Consider the following 21,983-nt stretch of genomic DNA (forward strand, 5'->3'; position numbering starts at 1 on the left):
CAAGACCGGCGCCCCGCAATTCAGCACCCAGGCCCACTCCCCTGCCCCGCGATGACTTCAAGCTAGTCCTGCAACCACAGGACGGTCTGAATTTAAGCAAAGTACAGCCTTCAACTCTGTCGCTTGCTCTCCTTCAAGCAACAAACACAACATGGAGGCAGGCCAACCTCCGTCTTCAGATTGACTCAACCCAAAACGCCGCCAGGGTTCGCACAGGTCCTTGAAAACCTTGAAAACCCTTGAATTTAGAAGTGTCAATTTCAAGGCCTGGAAAGTCCTGGAATTTTTGCATGGTCCTTGAAAACCCTTGATTTTTCCGGAGAGAATCAATGGCCCTGTCTTTTCACAAGAATTTAAAGTGTTTGTCGTGGATTTTAGGTATTAACAAATGTAAAGAAACATTGTAACAATCAAGTTTCAGTGTATTGCGTGAAATTACAAGTTTGGTAGATTTTCATTATTACAAGGCAACATTAGGAGCAGGCACTTGTCAATCCAATCTATATCACTATACAATCCAGTGAAAGCCAGCTTCTGTTCTCTATGTTGCATCTTCCATCTAGTCTATGGATGGTTGCTCAGTGCATGTTTGCTGTTACTCATACGCTCCATCGACGTTTGCTTTTACGTGAAAATGGTGGATGTGTACATAGTTCATCCTGTCTTGAAGCAACACTTGCTTGGTTTAATTTCAGCTGATACTCTTGCTGACAAAGCAGGAGATGCACGCAGCATTAACTAAGTTTTGAAATCAAACAGTCTCAGCAAAACACCAAGAAAAAAGAAAAACGTCTAAATACCAGGCATGAAATAAAAAAATGAAGCTGGGGGAGCATTTACGAACCCGTTAGCACCTATCTGAATGTGCACTAATGTGCTTAGATATTGTGCAATAAAAAACTTTTGCATTGTGTTGGAAAAGTTATAAATAATCCCAGATAAAACATTAGACGGGGACCTTGAAAATGTGTTTTGTGGTCCTTGAAAGTCCTTGAAAACCCTTGAATTTTTGCTTTTGAAGCCTGTACGAACCCTGCACCGCCACGGTGAGCACTCCTTCGAAAGAAGTAGCCAAGTTATTATTCAAGCTAAAGCAAATTATTCTAAACAACGCAACCCACGCTGTCATGCTGTACGGGCTAGCGCCGGACGACGCGGTAAAGGGAGTCATCCGAGAAGTCCCCGTCGAATTCTCCGATGAACAAATCATTCAGAACATTGACCAAGACGGATTCGAGGTATACTCGTGCAGGAGAATAGACAAGGAATCCTCGACGGTTATTCTGACATTCGCGGGGCCTAAGGTTCCTCATTACGTGAGACTGTACGGCGCGGAACACCGCTGTACGTTGTATAAGAAGACTGTTGCGGTTTGCACCCGCTGCCACGAGTTAGGTCATCGCAACACTGCCTGCCCTCAACCAAGCGTCACGGTCTGCCATCAGTGCGGCACCAGGGACCCAGTTCAAAACCACACCTGCGTAGCCAAGTGCTCCCTCTGCTCGGGCCCCCATCTCACGGCATCCAGGGGGTGTCCAGAGCGCTTCATCACACCCCACATCATCCGGCAACGCAAGTTCAGAAAGCAGCAGCAGTCGTCCGCTCGAGAATCACGGCGGGACTGGACTCCCAGCAGTGACCGGGCCCGGTCTTCCACCCCCCCGTGGACGGAGCCATGATCATTCCAGAGGCCGTTCCACAGACCGGTCCACCACATCAGCCAAACGAAGAGGCTCTCTAGCCCGAAGCCACCGTCCGAGATCGGGGACAAGGCAGCCGTCCCAAAACAGGCCCCAAGAAAGCGATGCAACCAAAAAGGTGAGCTGGACAGGCAAAGAATCTACCATTGCTCTCGATTTTGCAAAAGACTTTCCCCCGTTAGCTAAAGCATCAAGCAGTCCGTGCCACGAATGTAACCAATTACGCACTCTCCTTAAGGGGGGACACTGGTCTTAAAACAATTTCTTTTAATTTTCAAGTGAACTCTGTGAAACTTGTCAGTCTTGCTGCTTTTTTCCCACTGATTTCAAATATGCCAGTATTTTTTCAGTTGGTCAATTAGTTCCCAAGATAATTAGAGATAATTAGCCATTTTTGCCCCCACAATTAACAAAACAGTGTTGGTCACAAAACTGTAATCTTTATATTTTCCATTACTATGAACCCTGCTGAATGCAATCTTGGAAACAGTTTTTTGATGCATCGCTTGGAACTAATTTTACAGCTCATTAAACTTCGGTGTTTGAAATGGGCACTGAAAATGGTTCCTTGCCACTGGTGCTACCGAAGTTTAATGAGCCGTAAAATTAGTTCCAAGCGGTGCATCAAAAAACTGTTTCCAAGATTGCATTCAGCAGGGTTCATAGTAATGGAAAATATAAAGATTACAGTTTTGTGACCAACACTGTTTTGTTAATTGTTGGGGCAAAATGGCTAATTATCTCTAATTATCTTGGTAACTAATTGACCAACTGAAAAAATACTGGCATATTTGAAATCAGTGGGAAAAAAGCAGCAAGACTGACAAGTTTCACAGAGTTCACTTGAAAATTAAAAGAAATTGTTTTAAGACCAGTGTCCCCCCTTAAGCAACAGGCAGAGCACATCTCTAAGCAAGCCCAGCAAATCGAAAAGCAAAATGAACTAATCCAGGCACTCCACACCCGGCTGGAGGCGGTAGAAAGGGCACAACTACACGGGTCCGGTGATAAACGCAAAAAAGCTCGAAGGGAAAACCAGGCCGCACAACAAAACTGCACTCCTGAAGGAGGAGCTGACATGGACACCGAAATTACCGCACAAACCACGGAGGGGCTCGAATGTGGAAAGAACCCACTCCAAACGATTCTGGATGCCGTCCAACTCATGGCCGAACAGATGAACGCTTTTCAAAAGTCCTTGCTTGAGGATAGAACCGCCAGCGCACTGCGGATAACCAACCTCGAAGCTAGCGTTAATCAAGTTGTCCTCACCCAGCGTGCAGCCAAAAGGGCGACTCCTTACAATAAGCCAGGTACCGATTGCAAGTTGTCAACCGGTAACAATCCCCTTTCGCAAGATGAGGCCGCGCACTGAACGAATCGAAACAATGACCATTTTGCAGTGGAACTGCCGCGGCTTCAAAGACAAGGCAGGAGAATTGCAGCAATATATACAAACCCTAGAAGTGAAACCAGACATCATTGCATTAGAGGAAACAAACTGCAAACCCAAAATCCCGGGATACGTCTCGTACACCGACCCATCGGGCAGGGCTACTGCCATTCTTGTTCACAAAAACATAGCGGCAACGCAGCATCTCACGGCCCAGAAAGGGTGCGAGCACACCCTGGTGGAAATCCACAACCGTCAAATCGGCAACACCGAAAACATTTTTATTCTCAACTCTTATTGCCGCCCTTCAAATCGGAAGCCCGAAATTATGGAAACCTTTCAAGACACCATGCGCGTTGCTAAAGACGGGCCCACCTTTCTATTAGGAGACTTCAACGCCCCCCACACATTATGGGGATACAAGTTCTGCTCCAAAAGAGGCAAAGAAATTGCCAACTTCATTGATCAATCCAACTTAGTCCTCCTTAACGACCCCCAGACCCCCACTTGCCAAGGTACAAGCACAGCCAGAGACACTACCCCCGATCTTTAACTGATGGCTGGCTCGCTAGATGTTGCATGGACAAACACAAATGTAAACCTCGCCTCCGATCACAATATAATCAAACTCACCGTACGGGGGAACTCCTTCAGGGCCAAGACAGGGACAGTCAAGATAATCAACTGGGACAAGTTCAGAGAAGACCAACTCAAAACATCATTCCCAGAGAGGCAAACCTACGAGCAGTGGGCCGTGGAACAAGTAGAGCTTATGAGAAAGCATACCCAATCTATTGTCACGACGCACCAGACTCCCTGTGTAGACGCCCGTCTACTCCACCTGTGGGAAGCGAGGCGATGTCTCACAAAAAGATGGAAAAGACAGAGACATAACCGCAAACTCCGCAAAAAAATCAACAAAATCAACAAGGTGGCAGTGGAATACGCCTCCACTCTGTGCAGAGATAACTGGCTCCAGCTGTGCGACGGCCTCCAAGGCACTCTGTCCACTAAGAGAACATGGCAGCTACTGAGGCATCTAATCAATCCACTCACGAGTAAGGGCGAGATCAACCGCAGCATGGTTCGCACGCTTAACAACTACGGAGGCGACACCGAGAAGCTAACGCAGGACTTCCGAGACAGGTACCTCAAAACGGAACCTGTAGAAGAACTCCGACCCTATTCTGGAAAGCCCAACGAAGAGCTCAATCGACCTATTTTCCTCCATGAACTCCATGCAGCAATAGCCGAGAGCAGGAAGTCCAGTGCCCCGGGACCGGATGCCATTACCTACAGACTACTAAAAAACCTTGGAGACGACTCCTTAATAAATCTGTTGGAACATCTCAACACTGTTTGGGAGACGGGACAGTTCCCCGCTCAATGGAAAACGGCCGAGATAAGATTCATACCCAAACCTGGAAAATCTCCCCACATAGATAATTTAAGGCCAGTATCCCTGACCTCCTGTGTTGGGAAAGTCATGGAGCAAATTGTGCTCAGCCGCCTTCAGAAACATTTGGACGACACAGAGCAAATGTCCACGACAATGTGTGGGTTCCGCAAACATCTAGGAACCCAGGACACACTCCTTCAACTCAAGGAGGAGGTACTCAAGCAAGCTACGCGCCACTCCCCCCGGGCCATCCTGGCCCTCGATCTCAAGGGCACGTTTGGCAACGTGACTCACGCAAGTATATTGAGGAACCTCAATGCTACGGACTGCGGAACGCGGACGTACGAGTACATCCGCAACTTCCTCTCGGACCGCACTGCCACACTCAGGATAGGAGATGCCACATCCGACCCGATAAAACTAGGAGCTAGAGGCACGCCCCAGGGATCTGTGCTGTCACCGTTGTTATTTAATGTCGCCTTGCTTGACCTCCCCAGAAGACTCGACGCCATAGATAACCTTGAGCATGCTCTCTATGCTGACGATATCACCGTCTGGACGGGAACTGGGTCCCTCGGCGATATTCAGGACACACTCCAGAGGGCAACGGATGTCATAAATCAATATGCCAAGGCCTGTGGCCTCCAGTGTGCGCCACAAAAGTCTGAACTCCTTGTTGTCCGCCCGAAAGCCAAGAAGAACATCAAGGAAGACATCCAAGTCCAACTAGAGGGACATGCGATAATTCCTAGTCCCAGCATTAAAATCCTAGGAGTTCACCTACAAGCAGACACCAAGAGTGACATCTCCCTAAAAAAACTGAAGCAAACTACCGATCAAATAATGCACACGATTAGGAAGAGAGGAATGAATGTGTCAACAAGGAAGAGAAGAATGAAAGAGGCGGATACCCTGCGTTTGGTCGAGGCATTCGTCATTTCAAGGATAACCTACATCACGCCGTACCTCTTACTAAACAAAAGCGACATAAATCTCCTCAATATACTCATACGGAAGTCAGTCAAGCATGCCATAGGACTACCCATGAGCGCGTCCACAGACAAGCTGCTCAGGATGGGCATACACAACACCGCAGAAGAACTGATCGAAGGTCATCTATCCAGTCAAAAGGCCAGACTCAGCCGCACTAAAGATGCACGAAAAATTCTCAACATAGGGTGGGCGGCCCTCGACGCGATCCCGCAGGTACAGATACCATCCTCCTGGCGCCAGTCTTTAATTATTCACCCACTGCCAAGAAACATGCACCCCACCCATGACGAGGCGAGAAGAGCAGCGAGAGCTCGAGCGCTCAACACGAGCTTTGGAAAAGACCCCGGAGTCGTATAAATGGACGCCTCCCTCTGTAGAGGCAAGCCATACGCAACAATAGTGGTATCGACCAAGAACAGTCTCCTTGTAAGCGCAACAGTCAAGACCACGGATATCACTGAAGCGGAGGAGATGGCAATTTCTCTGGCCATCACACAGACGCCGGCACAAACAATTGTCACCGACTCGCAGCAAGCATATCGGAACTACCAATCAGGATGGGTGTCACCAGTGACCCTTAGATTGCTGCAGAACAAAATAGCAAATAGAAAAATCAAATTGGTGTGGACGCCTGCTCACGCCTCCATGGAGGGTAACGAGTTTGCCCACCAACAAGCCTGCGCACTCGCACCCCAGGCTGCGGAGGAAGGCGTGGAGTACTGCCCGCTTATCACTTTCAGAGAAATCACGCAGCACTATCGGCTAGAAAGACAGACACTCCCTCCGCCTCATCCTAGCCTCTCTAAGGAGCAGCAGACAGTCTTTCGCCTCATTCAATCTGGATCCTTCCCCCACCCAACAAGGCTACACCTCATGTTCCCGGAGCAATACTCTGCCGAATGCAAATTTTGTAAAAAACCAGGATCACTCCGCCACATAATTAGGGAGTGCGACTTCAGCTCAGAAAATCCACCCCTCCTCCATCCCCCCACCCCCTCTTTTGAGAGCAATGGGAGATTTTGGTGTCCAGCTCCTCACTGGCGACCCAGCTAGCGCTGGTCGACCGGGCGCAGGCGGCCATGACATCATATGGGCCCCAGTGAATACGGAACCACTCCCAATTTAGACGCTCAATAAATGTATTCTCTCTCTCTCTCTCTCCGAGACAACCCCAAAGTGCCGCAGTGCTGTGCATCTAAACGAAGCATAGTGCACGCAGTACCAACAGCAGTACACATCAGTACTTCTATGCTTACGTGTGCTTTCATAACTTCCACTGTTTGTCCCACCATTCTTACTGTTATGAAATGAATATGCACTACATTTAAGTGAAAATAGTTCTTTGTGCAACCTTATAAGCCCTGCCTAACTTGCGTTTGCGTTTGCCGGCCTCAGCCAATTGCAGAGCTGGCTGGTATGACATCACAGGTTCTGTTGCGAGAAATGAGCTAGTGGGTCGCATGGCCATTCCCTTTTTTTCCTAATTGTGTCGCTTATTTGAGCAAAGTTTACGTTAAAAGTGGTGTCAGTATTATTCTAACGAGGCAATCTTTCGAATGAACCAAACTTGTGTCTTGTTGGCAGCTGTCGTGGGAGACAAAATTGCACCCACCTCCCCGCGAGATGCGACGCATCGTGGGGTTCAGTTGGTATTTCCGTTGGATTGATTCTGAAATCGCGTGAAACGTGTCGGGAACGCGTATGATTATTATGTTTTATGATTATTATTATGTTTTATTGGCCAATCTTGGTCAATCTCGCTAAGTGGTATGCTTTGGGCTTCGCTGTCACAACGACCTTTACTCCATCATTGTTGCTGTAAGTGGGAGCTTCTTTTGTTTTATTGCAAGTGTTAATCATTGCCCCATCATATCAGTAGCTTCTTGACGTAGTTTTAATGAGTCAAGGATGTAAGGCGCGTTCGTAGCATTTGATTCTGTATCGGTTTTGTGGCGCAGTGGGAAGAGCACCATGTACCTCGCGTTCCGCCCACAGGGTCGTGGGATCGAAACCGGGCGCCGCTAACTACCGTATTTACTCGCGTAATCCTCGCACCCCCACCAAAACTTGAATTTTTTGGTTCCTTGCATAATCCTCGCACCCCCAACTTTGCAGCGGCGAAAGTTGCCTGCTCGCGAAACCCGCATGGTGCACGCGCTCTCCAACGCGCGCCCTCCCCCGCCGCTTTTCCGTTCGGCGGAGAGCGCTGTGTATCCAAGGCCATCCAGACGCCCTAACAACCTGCATGGCTACTCCCTAACAGGCGCCCTAACACGCTACTCACACTGTCCTTGAGCCGGTTTCACGCATGCTTCGCGTGCGCGCAACTAGACTGTGTTCGCGCAGCCCGCTGTCGTGTCGTCGTGTCGCCGTCGTGGTCCCGCCGTTGAGTGGCAGCAGTCAGTGAGTCACTCGCGTCAGTGGTGGATAGCTCGCTGCCGTTTTGAGAACTTTTTGATCTAATTGTTTTGTGCTTGGTGCCGCTTCGCCATGGGGAGGAACGCCAGCTACACTGCCGCTTTCAAATTGAAAGCGAAAGAGTACGCGATCGAACACGGCAACCGTGCCGCAGGCAGGCGGTTCGGCGTCACCGACTTCAACGTGCGTTACTGGAGTAGGGCACGCACATACGACGACGAGATAAGGCGCGCGCCAGAAAGCAACGGCGGCAATTTCATGGTCGCTGATCGACTGGAGAATGTTTACGTTGCAAATAATAAAATAAAAAGAAATAGCTGTTGTTGGCAACACTGAGCTTACCTATACAAAAAACGACCACTACATTTAGCGGGATTGGCATAAGGCAAATTGGCAACACTGTGCACCGGATTTTTTTTTTTCCCCTCCTAATTCTCGCACCCCTAACTTTGCGTTGACTTTTCCGAAAAAAAAGTGCGAGGATTATGCGAGTAAATACGGTACTATTTTTTTTTGTAGTGTAGGGGGAGGGGTGTGGACGGACAACAACGCCGTTTGGAGGGACAAGGCGAGTGAATGAGATGCAGTCGCATCTAAAACAGCATGGCTGCCGGGATCGGCATTTCATTGTGCAATTTTGGAAAGTATGGTGGCCACTATCATTTCGTCCATCGGGTGCCGCCACCCTCTCCTTCGCCGTAACAGCGACAAAGCTTTGCAGTTCGCTTGGCTTTTCATTGGGACATTATCTGGTTGCTTGCCCGTGCTGCTTGCCATAGTGGGCCGTCTCACCGTCTATGTATTCTTGCCCTATGGGAATGGGTCGTGATTGCGACGGTGATGGATAGAGACCGGAACTTTAGGCACAAAAAATCGAGGTTAGGCGCCTATAATAGGCTCTGAAAAGTGCCATTAGGCAAATATAGGCACCAAATACTGTCGTTTGGGCTCCAAGGCTGCTCCAAAACTACCCTTTTACTGCTCTGAGGCTAATCCAAAATGGGCGTTATTCCTGCTCCCTGAGCTGCTCCCAAAGGCTCAAGCCCGCTTCCACCCCTGCTGAAGTTCTGGTCTCTAGTGATAGGTCATGATGTTGTGTCACACGCACGGACAAATTTCGCTACATCATATTGTATGTTGAAACCTGAATGTACAAGCAGACCTTTTCGAATGTTGACAATACGGCTCTCTTTTCATCACCATGCAGGCTATGCCCGGCCTTGAAAGCTGTGCTGGAGTACGGCATGAAGCGGTCCACCATCCTGGGTGGAGTCTGCCACCCGTGGCTCTTCATCGAAGAGGTGGGTGGCCGGGTCCGCTCGGAAGGGGCTCGTTTTGTTGGAGCTATCGAGGTGCTATCAGTGAAGCTCCTTTTGTATTGCCCCCGTTTAGCTGCTGTGCTCTGTAGGTGACATTTTTTTAGGTGAATCTGGACAGCAAGTCAAAGCAAACTAGTGATGCGGATACAGTCTTACACCCGTTGCAACAGACCCTCTTAATCCGGAAAAAAAACGTCCGCTATAGCCAAAGTATGCAGTATCCGATGGGGAGGGGGGTATGAGCGCTAAAGTGGGTACTTTGACCGATATTGCATATACATAGGACAGACACTTTTTTCTTTCTACACACCTGCAGCACCTCTGCACAGTGTCTGCGCGAGGGCAAAGAATCGCCTAAACACTGTTTCCAAAGCTTAGCACCGGCACTTGGAAAAGGCTTAGCGCATGCAGTCAAGTGCGTAAAGACGCATGATAAGCTGAACAAAAGAAGCAAGAATATAACTAGGAGCAATTAACCAGCTATAAAACATCAGTCGTGGCCATCAGAAATAGCTAGGCCCTTTTTAAATCCCTTCGTGACGAGGCAGGTTTTCCCAAAACCGTTCGTCAAACAAATCGGATTGCTGCCTGACGTCCCCTCAAGGCAGCTTCCACATTTTTAATGATTTTATTCTGGTCATTGAAACACCTGATAAGAAATAATCTGATCAAGGACAGCTGTGAAATCATAAGTTAGACCAGTTGGACTGCGCACGGTTACTGGCAGATTGCACACAATGGATGGGAACCAACCCCCCACTTGAGGCATTTCTTATCTTTTCACTGAACGGAACAAGAGCGATGCATGCGTGGAAATAATAAAGACCGAACTCCACTGAACCCGAGTTCTTTATTACATAATGAAACTATGACGAGGGCAGACTACTCCAAGTGCACCACTTCGCGTATTCGAGTTCGACAGCGCCGTTTTCAACCTCACCGGAGTCGCGTTTATCGATAGCAGCCTTGTTCTTGACAGTGGAGCGGACTGTCTGCTTAGACAGGCATGTACTTCTGGTGATGTTGGCCGGTTTTTCCCCATGTTGTACAGCGTTAATTACGCTTAATTTATCTGACAGTGAAATCGGCTACCCTGCCGTTCATGCCGCTGGTCGCACAAACCATCGCACACACACACACACAAAAAAACAGCTTCTGGCACTGGCTTGGCCTGGCTGCGCCAACGACCCGGCTGCCAACAATGTTGCCTGACATAACAGTTTTCTTGCCAAACTAAACAAAGAAAAAGCATATCGGATGCCGGCCTGCGGAAGTCCGCCATAAGCATTCAGTCAAAACAATTTGCACCTAAAATTTAGTCTGTTGTAGTCGGATGCCGGCCTGCGGAAGTCCGCCATAAGCATTCAGTCAAAACAATTTGCACCTAAAATTTAGTCTGTTGTAGCCGATAGTCTGCTCTAGCCGGGTCCGTTGTGAGCAGAGCGGACTCCATTTAAAATGCATGGGGACCAGACAAACCGACAGAAATGGTCTGTTGTAACTGGAAGTCCGTTGTTGGCGGATCCGTTGTAACGAGCATAGGCTGTACGAGGTTTTTTTTTTTTTTTTTTTGTTATTTGTTTAGGCACTATCTCAAGCTTGGAGCCCTGCACGGGCCCGGGCCCGACCCGGCCCGTGGGCCGGGCGCGGCTGCCGAAAGCCAATTATCGGCAGGCCCGGGCTGGGCTCAGGCTTGAATGCATAGGCCCTGCCGTTAATATTCCTGACGCGAAGTGTAAAAAAGAGCATTAAAATGAATATTCTAAGTTTACTTTTACACGCTTCTTGATGTTAGTTGTACGCATCGTTTTCAAAACGTGTTTTGCTAGGTCTGATGGTCACTATACTGTAATTTGAATGGCATTTCATGTACTGCATCAAGATTTTATATTTAGGTGTATAGCATACCAAAGATACGATTACAAGGAATGCCCTAGCAAGGAAGGGCATTCAATTCAGGCAACCTGGAGCTCTGCACCGATGTCTATATACACGTGTGTTTTAGTTGTTGCACCAATGGAAATGCGGCTGTCGTGGCCGGGAATCAAACTCGTGTGCTAGACAAGCACCAGCGCTTAACAACCACTGCAGGTTAAATATTTCAACACGTACATACTCATGGATTCAAACGCGGAGCAAAAATTTTAGCAATACCGACTTGCGGCCGAGACAACTACGTGAAGTTGCCAAGAGTCTGGTCATCAAAGGTAGTGGTGTCTCTCGTGTAAGAATACGAGCTGTTACGCCGATGTGGCGTTTAATTCAGACGGTGTAAGCTAAACTACGTGTGCTTTTAAACCCTGATTTTTTTGCGCTTCAGTTCATGACGTGCTTGAACAGACTAGCGGCTCTGTCTGATTGCCCGCTACGAGGACACTCAACCAAATATAAGAAATGAATTTTCTTCAGCGTGTAAGACCGGGTCTGGTCACACAATGTGGGCCCTACCTATGCTCAAAAATAGATGACCAGGCCTGGGCCGGGCCTGGGCTTGATACGACGGGCCCGGGCCGGGCTTGGGCCTTAAAATCCGGCCCGTGCAGTGCTCTACTCAAGCTTGAGGGGGTACATTGCTCTTAAAACAGCTTCCTTTAATTTTTAAGTAAGCACTGTGAAACTTGTCAGTCTTGCTCCTTTTTCCCACCGATTTTAAATATGGCATTATTTGATAATTATAAATAATTAGCCATTTGTGGGGGAACAATAGACAAAACAGTGTCAGCCATAAAATTGTAATCTTTATATTTTCCAACAGTACTGTGAATCCTGGTGAGTGCAGTAAGAGAAATGGTTGTTTTTTTGTGGTGCACTGCTGGGAACTAATTTTACAGCTCATTAAACTCTGGTGTTTGAAATGGTCATTCAAAATGGTTCATTGCCACTGGTGCCACCAAAGTTTAGTGAGCTGTAAAATTAATTCCAAGTGGTGCATCAAAAAACCGGTTCTCTTATTGCACTCACCAGGATTCACAGTTCTATTGGAAAATATAAAGATTACAGTTCTGTGACTAGCATTTTTCTGCCTATTGTTCCTCCAAAAATGGCTAAATATCTCCAATTATCTGGGTAACTGATTGACTTACTCAAAAAATAATGGCATATGTATTTGAAAGCGGTGGAAAAAAAGCAGCAAGACTGACAAGTTTCACAGAGTTTACCTAAAAATTAAATGAAATTGTTTTAAGAGCCATGTCCCCTCTAAGTGCCTCTTTTGGAACTTTCAAGGACGACGACGTCGAAGAAGGAACATAGCTGAGCAGTAGCACACACAGGAGAAGATGAAGATGACTAGGCGAGGCAACAAGATGGCTGCTTAGAACACGGTTCTCTGTAAATAGTGTAAATGTACTGGATTTTCTCTGATGACGACAACGTTCTTCCATCCACAGCCTCCAAATTGAGCTCGAAGCTGGCAAATCCTCAGGTGTGACTAAATAACAGTTGTTGATGTCTAGTTGTTTCAAAGTATTCGCTGAGAAATCCAAGAACATTTAATGTCACAGGCCCTAGCAGTGACAACAGCTCGGAGCTTTCTTGACTGAGAAAAGGTTACCCACCCGTCTGTTTTTTTTTTTTTTTTTTACTTGGCTTTATGAAATGTTTTTCTCACTCTCGCACCCAAATTATCCCATGCCGTTAGTGGTTCCAGCTAAACATTTTGCTTACCTCACTTCATAAAAAAATACACTCCAACCCTAATGACAAATGGTGATATAGTGAGTTATCAGATATAATGAACTAAACTGTAAATCCGGTAAGTCATGCTGAGTTTCTGTGTGGCTCGTGCGTTGATAATGAAAGCAAAAAGAAAAAGAACACAAGGTTCAACACAGTCCCCGCTAATGTTTTTTTTTTTTTTTTATGCCAGGTGGTTCAAAGTAGTGTCTAAGAAAGAGTGAAAGCAGAAGGCACCTCCGAAATGTATCCAGATAATGCATTATCCACCGTACTTCTTTCGTAGAATTTTCGTGAAATTGATGCCACATTGGCTTGTCCAGGGTAGTGATCAATATCCGAGGTATGATATGGGCAAGTGTCACATGCTGTCAGGTATGAGGACTTCGCTAGATTATGTAATCGCACAAACCAATTTACATCACGGTGTGTAGCTGTAGCACGACCATCTGAGGAAAGGCTGCTTATGGAGACACTGTTAGTAAATTTCAGGGCAGTGCAATTACAATCAGCTCCATGCATTAGCTGGCTTTGCGATGCCAGTCTGTGACACGCACCTGCTGCTCATACAGACCGAATGTGCCGCACCAAGATCACGACGGAAACGCTTACACTCTCGCAAATACACCACATTTGCGAACAGAGTGACTGCTGCACATTAATATGTATTTCGAATGCATGCAAACATGAAATCTCAGTCTTGAGCATGCCCCAAAAGCATCAGTGACATTGGGGAGCAGGCCGGAGACTCCCGCAACTGCTTTCGGAACGGGCCGCTAGGGGGATTTCCGTAAAGCCCCTACAAACAGTGCTCGAGGCGTATAGGGTTTATAGGAGAGAGCAGGTCTTGTAGTAGTGCTTTCGAACGTGGTTCGTGTTCATGTTGCACGCTTAATTGTGCATGTTGAAGCAGCAACTGGTGCTGTGTGGCTCGCTCTTTTCACGCTTCATATGTGGCATTTGTTGATTTAATTAAGGAAACATGACTGTCAAATTTGACCCATCTTTTTTGTGATCTCCGTCAACTTTTTTTTTTTGTTGTTGTTAGAACTTCTCAACGAGTTAGCCCTTTATCTCTGCATCGATGTATTTGACCAGGAAGATCCAAGCTGGTCAAAAAATACTTCGCAACACCAACGTAACAAAAAGAAAACAGCATGGCCTGTGTTGGTTAGGCAGAATGAAGCGTTGTTTTATACCTTTTTTTTTATTTTCTTTGTCTCGAGGTTGCCAACAAGGAGGTTGAGAAAGACTTCAACTCGGTCTACTCTCGGCTGGTCCTGTGCAAGACCTACAGGTGAGCTTTCCTTTCTGCGCTGGCTGCAAACACGCTGGGTGTGGCTTTGCTTTTAGTGCTAAAACCAAACGTAAATAAATAGAGTAATTGACTGAACCGATTTAAGGGCACACGCTGGCTTTAGAAACTTGTTTTTTTTGCTTTTTCCAACCAGTTTTGATGAAACTTCATGGGCTTGTTCAGTTTTTTTAGCTGATTTCAAACATACAATTAGTTCTGATGTGAAGCAATTAGTTTCCGAGTTAACTGAAAATCTTCCTTGATTGTTAAGGAAAAAACTATTCAGCAAAAAATTGCCTGCACGGCATGAATGCATACCAGAAGTTGTGGACAATGAAATGTGAGAAGGAGTTTTTTTTTTGTTGTTTTGTTTGTTTGTTTTGCAATCACATACAAGTTGACATCAATTCAAACTCCTAGGTTTGAAGTACTGCTGCTAACCAGTTAACAATAACGGAATTAAACAATTACTGAAATGCAAACTCTGCTTCCCTTATTGGGTTGGTCAAACAATTAACTTCACAGGGCAAAAAAATATACCGTATTTATTCGAATCTAAGCCGATAGTTTTTTTGAAATACTGATATATCAAATTCCAGGGTCGGCTTAGATTCGAGGATTTTGAAATACGCGCCAATTTCCAAGTGAAGTAGCGCGCAGCTAGCGCCACCCAGAAAAGAAAGTATTGTAGCCATTACTAGACGAGCCAGTAGCCACTTAAGGGCCATAGGCCGCCATTTTGAATTGTGCGGACAGTGGCCTGCGTGCGGTGTGGCGTTTGGTTTTGACAGTTCAAAAAGAAGCGGTGCCATTATAGTGCCGCTTTTAAAAGAAAAGTTGTTTTAGCCGCGGAGTTGTCGTCGAACGTTCAAGCCGGGCGGGACTTCGGCGTGGATGAAAAAAATGTCCGTCGTTGGAGTGGTTGGAGGACGCAACGGGAGAGGATATTTGCGTGCGCCGCAACGAGGTTGGCAATCACCGAACCACGAGAATGCCGTCACCATGAAATGGAGATGGCATTGGCTGACTTCGTTCAGACGCAGCGAGCAGCTGCCCTTCCAGTAACGACGGAAGTGCTCCAGGCAAAAGCAAGGGAGCTTTTAAGGGAACGAGGCTTATCGCGGGCACACTTCAAAGCCAGTCGGGGCTGGCTACAGGCCTCGTGCGCTCGTTTGGAGGCGCCACTGAATCCGCCTCTTTCATTGCGGTGTGCTGCCACCTAGCGTGCCTAGCGGAAGTTGAAGCCGTAGGGCTTGCCGGCGTTTCCTCCGGCTGCGTTCTCGTTGTATGCACGGCAATCCCACATTACGGCGAGGAGCAGCCGAAGTTTTTCTTCTGTATTGGTGTTATAACGCCTTAAGATGACAGCCCCTGGTCATCACATAATACCAGGCGGCTTCTTATCACTGAATGAGGGCTGGCAGAGAAATCTCGGACAGATCCGTGTGCCGTCCGAGCAGCAGAGCGAGCAGCAGAGCGAGCAGTACTTGGAGTCGTCTGGCATGAAGTGCGATCGCCAGCTCAACAAAGGCCGGCAGTTCGCAAAATGAAGCGCTGGACACATGTACGATTGGTACACGCGATTCGCATGCGACTGATCGTTACGACTGTCGCCACGACTAGTCATACGCGTGAATTTGAGACGGCCCGATGCGCGCATGAGATGCGTCGTCGGCGTCGCTCCGCCCACTGTTTTTGCTCCATGGTCAACTACGATGATCGCTGAGCTGAATTTGTAGATTCTGCGCGTTTGTTCGCAAGAAATGGATAAAGCAAGCAATCGTGAAGCGTTTTCTGCCCTCGGAAACAGTCCGCGCACACGCCGGCCGCGCCTGCCAGCTCGGCACACTCAGCGGCTCGAACCGACGCAGACCACGGTAGCAACCGCGCTTGTCGCTGCTCTTCTGAATCAATCTGATCGCTAAAAAGTTCCACATGCGAGAAAGTAGGTGTTAGTGTGGTGAAAAATTGTGCTAGGGATTGTTGTCAGGGCTTATTTTAAAAGCGGCGATCAGATATATCTGCCGCGATGCAAGCCGCCTACGCTGACCGGTCGCCGCGGCGCGCGGTGCGCCGAGCGGTCGAGAGATGGCGATACCTGCGCGGAAGCATCGAAACAGGCTACGCAGATGTCTTGGTCACCGATCGCTCAAACGGCAGTTATAACTTAATAGAGTTCCACATGCAAGAAAGGGGATGATAGTGTAGTGAAAAGTTGTGTTGCGGATTGTCATTCGCAGTTGCACAGATAGCAGCCACCAAATATCCGCCAGGATGCTAAGCCTATAGTTCCCATCACCCGAGCCGACGCGAGCGACGCAAACCGCCGTAGCCGATCGCGTGCGGCCGACGGGAAGCGATAGAAGCCGACACCGCTCCCTTTTCGGCACTCCGAGTTACAGCGGAACGCAGCACAAGTTGTGGGCATTGTTCCGCGCACAACGAGCACACACAAAAAATCGAACGATGTAAATACAACCACGACCCCTTCCCGCTTGTGCGGGAGCTGTGGGGAATGTCGTCTGCTGCCCCTACTGGACTGCTTAGGGACTTGGCCGCTAGGGGATTGCGCATGCGCAGTGGGGTTGTGAAAGAGGCGGATTGGAACCGGTGGCACCCCCTCCGGCGCCGCGCCGCATTTTTTGCTTGTCCGCCGTTCCGTGCAACGCAGCTCCGCAAGGCTTTCTCTATGGCTCGGCCGCGTCCGCGCGAGGCCAGCATGACGGCGCCAAGCGGATCGTGCGTGCTGTATTGCGGTTTTAGTAAAATACAGAGCCCTGAGAAGTATTTCAAGGGAAGTTGCTTCAGGCGCGGCATCAAGCTTTACGCGAGCAACCACGTGTACGGCGTAAAAGAAGAAATCCTCAGCGAGACGGCGCCGTCTGAAATCGTGGCCAGGTGCATTCCGCAGATGAAGAGCACTTGCGACTACGATGTGCGGCTGGAGGTGAGTGAATTGTATTTGAGATACCCTTATGTGCTTATTTCACGTACATGGTGATTTGTTTTGTTTATGTAGTTGTCGCCGAACCCAAGGCGCATTGTGCGAGGCCGCTGTTCGTGCAAGGCTGGCTGCCGCGGTTGGTGTAAACACGCGGCGGCGGTGGCCGTTTTCATAAACAGCCACGAGGAGAAATCGTGCACGGAGTTGCCGCGTGCTTGGTGGAAACCCTCTGCGCGACCGACCCTGGACACGAAGAAACAGATAAAGGAACTCTTTGCAAGTAAGCACGAGGAGCGCTTTCTTGAATTGTTCAGATTATTCAACATTGAAGCATGCGTGCTTTTTTGTATTGCATCATACAACTTGATAATTATTTATACAGGTCGCCCCTTGCCTGCCCCAGTACTCAAACCCCTGTGCTCGAAAACGGTACATGCCCAATTCTCGGGCGTGAGGTGTGCGTTCGCGGACATGATCGCGTGCGAGGACAGCCACGACGAAAATGCAGATCCAACCGGTGCTTCCACAGAAGCTGTAGACGAAAGTCTCAATCTCGGCATCGAGGTTGTCAGATCGCTGCTCGGGGAAGCGCGAGAAACGTGCGCAACCATGCAGGTGGCGAGCGTGGTACCCCTGACAATAAACAGGTGCAACCTGCTCGCTATGCTGGAGCAGAGAGAGGAAACGTATTACAAAACGTTTGTGGAAAAAAGCGTGGAGCAGATAGCGGAGATCGCGCTTTTAACCCTGGGCCAGGCTGCTGTAGACAGGTTTGTTATATCTGCAGCCTTTATGTGCTTCACAGCGTGTTGTGCATTTTATACAAAATGGCACATTTTGTCGCAGATGGCACCAAGAGCGGAAGCACCGCATCACAAGCACGATGGCCCACCGCATCAAAACGAGGAGGACAGAGTTTGAAGCACTTGCAGCTGCACTCGCTTCACCGCGCCCATTCTGGGCGCAAGCCACAACTTACGGTAAGGATTCACGTATGGGTGCACAACCTTAAACATTTGCTCAATCCGTCCTTTTTACTTGCAGTAAATAGAGTCTTAAATGCACGTGAATAAACTAAATTGCATGAAACAGGTCATATTAACAAGAAGAAGAAAGTTTGTTGAACAAACAAACTTTCTCATGTTAGAACTCCTCAGTCCACATTAACACATTTCTTTTCTTTTTTATTTTTGCAGGCAGAAACACCGAAGCCGAAGCCAGGAGGGAGCTGTCAATGGCCCTTGAACTCCCTATTCATGAGGTAATCCCTCCGCACATTTCTCAGCAAAATGTAAACAATCTTGCCTCACTTTCCTCGGCAGGTCGGACTCGTGGTCCATCCAGAGCAGCCGTGGTTAACCAACAAGAGAAGAAAATTACGAGGCCAAAGATGGAAATAACGCCAGTTACAACACGCAAATGGACCAAAAGAGACGCCAAACGCGCTTGTTTACCTTGCACGACGCACAGCCCTAATCCAGCGCAGCCTGCGCTCCTCTTCGTACGGCTTCCACGGAAAGGAATAAAAACTGGTTTTCGGGAGCTTGTCAGCAGTGTTGGCGTAGCTGTTATGGCATCCGTAGACGCAACAGTACACTGATTTGCGTGTTTTCGCCCGCACAGGCGCCATCCCGCAACACTTCGTTACCGGCGGCGGCTGACTTCGCTAAGACCCGGACAAGCAAAAAATGCCGCGGAGGCTTCCAGGTGGCGCTGCGTGTACGGCCGAAGTAGCAGCGCACTAGCCCTACAGAAATTCATGAAGCACTTCGGCTTTAGCCTCCGTCGTCGAACCTCAATGGTCCAGAAGTTGCCCGGTGATTTTCAAGAGAAACTGATTGAGTTCCAGCACCGCATCTTCCTGTTCAATAAACGTGTTTTCTTTTTGTGAACGCTGACCTCGCCTTTTGTTCGGCCTACATTCGAGGCAAGTTTTTTTTTTTTTTCGCGCCTTCGGACTTTCGGGGGTCGGCTTAGAATCGGGGCCGGCCTACATTTGAATAAATACGGTAATCTTCCTGGCTGCACTACATGCTGGGATGCATCTCTCGAGAATTTTCCATCACTGCAATGCCACTTGTGGCAAGAAGTGGGGAATTGCGAAAAAATTATTTGTGTTGTTGAAATCGGGCCTCCTATGGCTTTTATAAGCACCTGTTACCATTCAAAGTACGGCATTTTCGGAGAACAGTGCAAATCAAAAGAGGAGTGGTACCTAAAAAATGCTTTTTCAGGGCAATTTTTCTGTCCCAACGACCCATGTTCCCCCTTAAAACATCCGTACTGCGATGCCTGCTACTGTGCCAAAAGATTTCAAAAACAGAGATAAGGAGAAAGGTGACATATTTCTAATTCTGCGTGAATGGGTACGGAAGGAAGCCCAAGAAGGTTTGTAGGGGAGACGGTTCTTAGTTTCAGCTGTTTGGTATTCTCTGGGGAGTCCGCAGCAAATGGGCCAAAGTTGCAAGTGGTGAAAAAAAAGGTCGGCAGTCTTCTTTTTTTCAATTGGCTGCACGAAGCTTAGACGGGAGCCATGAAGACGAAATTCGGCTTTGTTCAATGTGAAAGAACTAGCCCCTGGTAAACAATATCCCTGTCTCATGGCAAATCTAATGAGATTCAGAGCAAATGTGATTTGCTCTAAATGTCACCGATTCGGCGCTACACGAAAATACCAAATGACATTTGAAGCGAACGGCGATTAGGAGCTAACTGAGGTTCGTGGAGCTCATTCAGCGGCCAAATGAGTAGCCTCGACAGCAGCGGCATGTCACTAGACAAGCAAGTTCAACAACAAATCAGAGCATACTGTTTCTAAAAACTGTCAAAACTCATATTTTCCCCTTCGTATTGTTTTTAAAAGAACGACAAACAAGTACTTAAAGAGAGAAAAAATCTTGTCCCCACTGCGCACGCTACACTGAATACGGATTATTTGCGGACTTGTCTCGGCTTGTGATCTCTACTTATGTCAGTTAAAACGTTCATTTTCTTGTTTTTAATTAAAAACAAAAAATTATCTGTTTTGTTTTAAAGAGCTATTATACCGTATTTACTCGCATAACCCTCACACTTTTTTTTTCGGAAAAGTCAATGCGAAGTTAGGGGTGCGAGAATTATGCGGGGAAAAAAAATGCGGTGCACAGTGTTGCCAATTTGCCTTCTGCGAATCCCGCTAAATGTAGCGGTCGTTTTTTGTATATGTAAGCTCAGTGTTGCCAACAGCAGCTATTTCTTTTTATTTTACAATTTACAACGTAAACAGTATCCCGTCGATCAGCGATCATGAAATTGCCGCCTTTGCTTTCTGGCGCGCGCCCTATCTCGCCGTCGTCATGTGCGTGCCCTACTTGTGAAGCTCGACAGTAACGCACGTTGAAGTCGGTGACGCCGAAGTGCCTGCCTGCGGCGCGGTTGCCGTGTTCGATCGCGTACTCTATCGCTTTCAATTTGAAAGCTGCAGTGTAGCTGGCGCTCTTCCCCATGGCGACTAGTCTAGTTGCGCGCACGCGAAACCGGCTCAAGTACAGTGCGAGTAGCGTGTTAGGGCGCCTGGATGGCCTTGGGTACACAGCGCTCTCCGCCGAACGGCGGGGGAGGGCGCGCGTTGGAGAGCGCGTGCACCATGCGGGTTTCGCGAGCGGGCAACTTTCGCCGCCGCAAAGTTGGGGGTGCGAGGATTATGCGAGGAACCAAAAAATCCAAGTTTTGGTGGCTCACATTAGGGGTGCGAGGATTACGCGAGTGCGAGGATTATGCGAGTAAATACGGTATATATGAAAACATTCTAGACGCACTTAAGCAATAATTCTGCAATTTTGCGATCTTGCTAATCATCACCACTGTCGCTATCAAATCGCTATCAAATGGCGTTTGTTGCGCTGCTGAGCACGAGGTCGCGGGTTCGATTCCCGGCCGCGGCGTCCGCTTTTCTGATGGGGGCGAAAAGCAAAAACGCCCGTGTGTACGAGATTTCGGCGCACGATAAAGATCCCCAGGTGGTCAAAATTAATCCGGAGCCCTCCACTACGGCGCGCCTCATCGCCTGCGTTGCGTCGGCGCGTTAAACCCTACAATCATCATCATCAAATGGCGTTTGTTTCGCCGTATAGACCCACACGGCCAAACCGAATGTCACTATCAGTTAATGTCATATACTTTGAATGGCATTAGATTTGCCGTGCGACAAGGGTGCAACTCAGCTCCATTCCACCCATGAAACACTTGCTTAACCAAAAAACGCAAATGTTGAAGAACTTTTGCTCTACATTGTCGTATTATGGGCAGGAGGCACGTCATACGGGCCTGCTGCAAAAATACGGGCGTCAGTGTGTCAGCTGCATGTACGCATTCAAATGACGCAATCAAACTGAACCACAGGCCATACTGCAGTCACCCAGGGATGTTCCTTGGCGGTGGCTTTGGCCGACAACCACCAATCGTCCAGACAGGATTATGTGACGTCATTAATGAATTGCCAAAAAGTGGATGGGGTGTTTCCACTGTTGAATCTGTTTCATCTCCCTTATTTGTTCGGAGTTTGCGATAAAATTGGCACCATTGTTATCACGGCAGAGCAGTCTTTTTTGGTGAACCAGCCAAGTGCGGAACTTACGAACACAGCCGTGCCTTCTCTCCCTTCTCGATGCAGGCTGGATGAGGACGGCAAAGTGCTCACTCCCGAGGAGGTCCTTTACCGGGTGAGTGTGGCCAGCCTGGGTAGTTAAAGGCCGACTGCACTCAGCATTTCAACCTCTTGAGAACGTCATTTCCGTATGGCGTGCCTAAAAATACTGCAAGATACGAAATATGGCTGTCGAAATATGGCTGTCGATGGTCGCAAAC

The 21,983-nt window shown here is 48.1% G+C and overlaps 2 protein-coding genes across 4 annotated transcripts in view; both read left to right on the plus strand.

Annotated features, from left to right (window-relative positions):
• LOC144138848 (small G protein signaling modulator 3 homolog) overlaps positions 1-21,983 on the plus strand; it is a 74,836-nt gene that overhangs the window by 34,280 nt on the left and 18,573 nt on the right. The window contains exons 14-16 of one of the 2 annotated variants that reach the window (XM_077671342.1): positions 9,111-9,204; positions 14,124-14,194; positions 21,790-21,838. In XM_077671342.1, coding sequence (XP_077527468.1) covers positions 9,111-9,204; positions 14,124-14,194; positions 21,790-21,838 — 214 coding nt within the window. The remainder of the gene's footprint in view (positions 1-9,110; positions 9,205-14,123; positions 14,195-21,789; positions 21,839-21,983) is intronic. The other variant, XR_013315984.1, reaches the window with a different exon arrangement.
• On the plus strand, positions 16,803-18,688 carry LOC144138849 (uncharacterized). Of its 2 annotated transcripts, XM_077671343.1 has the most exons (5): positions 16,803-17,141; positions 17,214-17,418; positions 17,985-18,118; positions 18,335-18,399; positions 18,461-18,688. In XM_077671343.1, the coding sequence occupies exons 1-5, from the start codon at positions 16,884-16,886 to the stop codon at positions 18,495-18,497; spliced, it is 699 nt and encodes a 232-aa protein (XP_077527469.1). In that variant the 5' UTR covers positions 16,803-16,883; the 3' UTR covers positions 18,498-18,688. The 2 variants fall into 2 exon arrangements, with proteins under 2 accessions (XP_077527469.1, XP_077527470.1); XM_077671344.1 differs by lacking the exon at positions 18,335-18,399 and having other exon boundaries at positions 16,804-17,141; positions 17,985-18,090; positions 18,575-18,688.

Source organism: Haemaphysalis longicornis, unplaced genomic scaffold, assembly GCF_048455015.1.
Source record: "Haemaphysalis longicornis isolate Haplotype H1 unplaced genomic scaffold, Haemaphysalis longicornis Haplotype H1 scaffold_5, whole genome shotgun sequence".
NCBI classification, from domain to species: Eukaryota; Metazoa; Arthropoda; class Arachnida; order Ixodida; family Ixodidae; genus Haemaphysalis; species Haemaphysalis longicornis.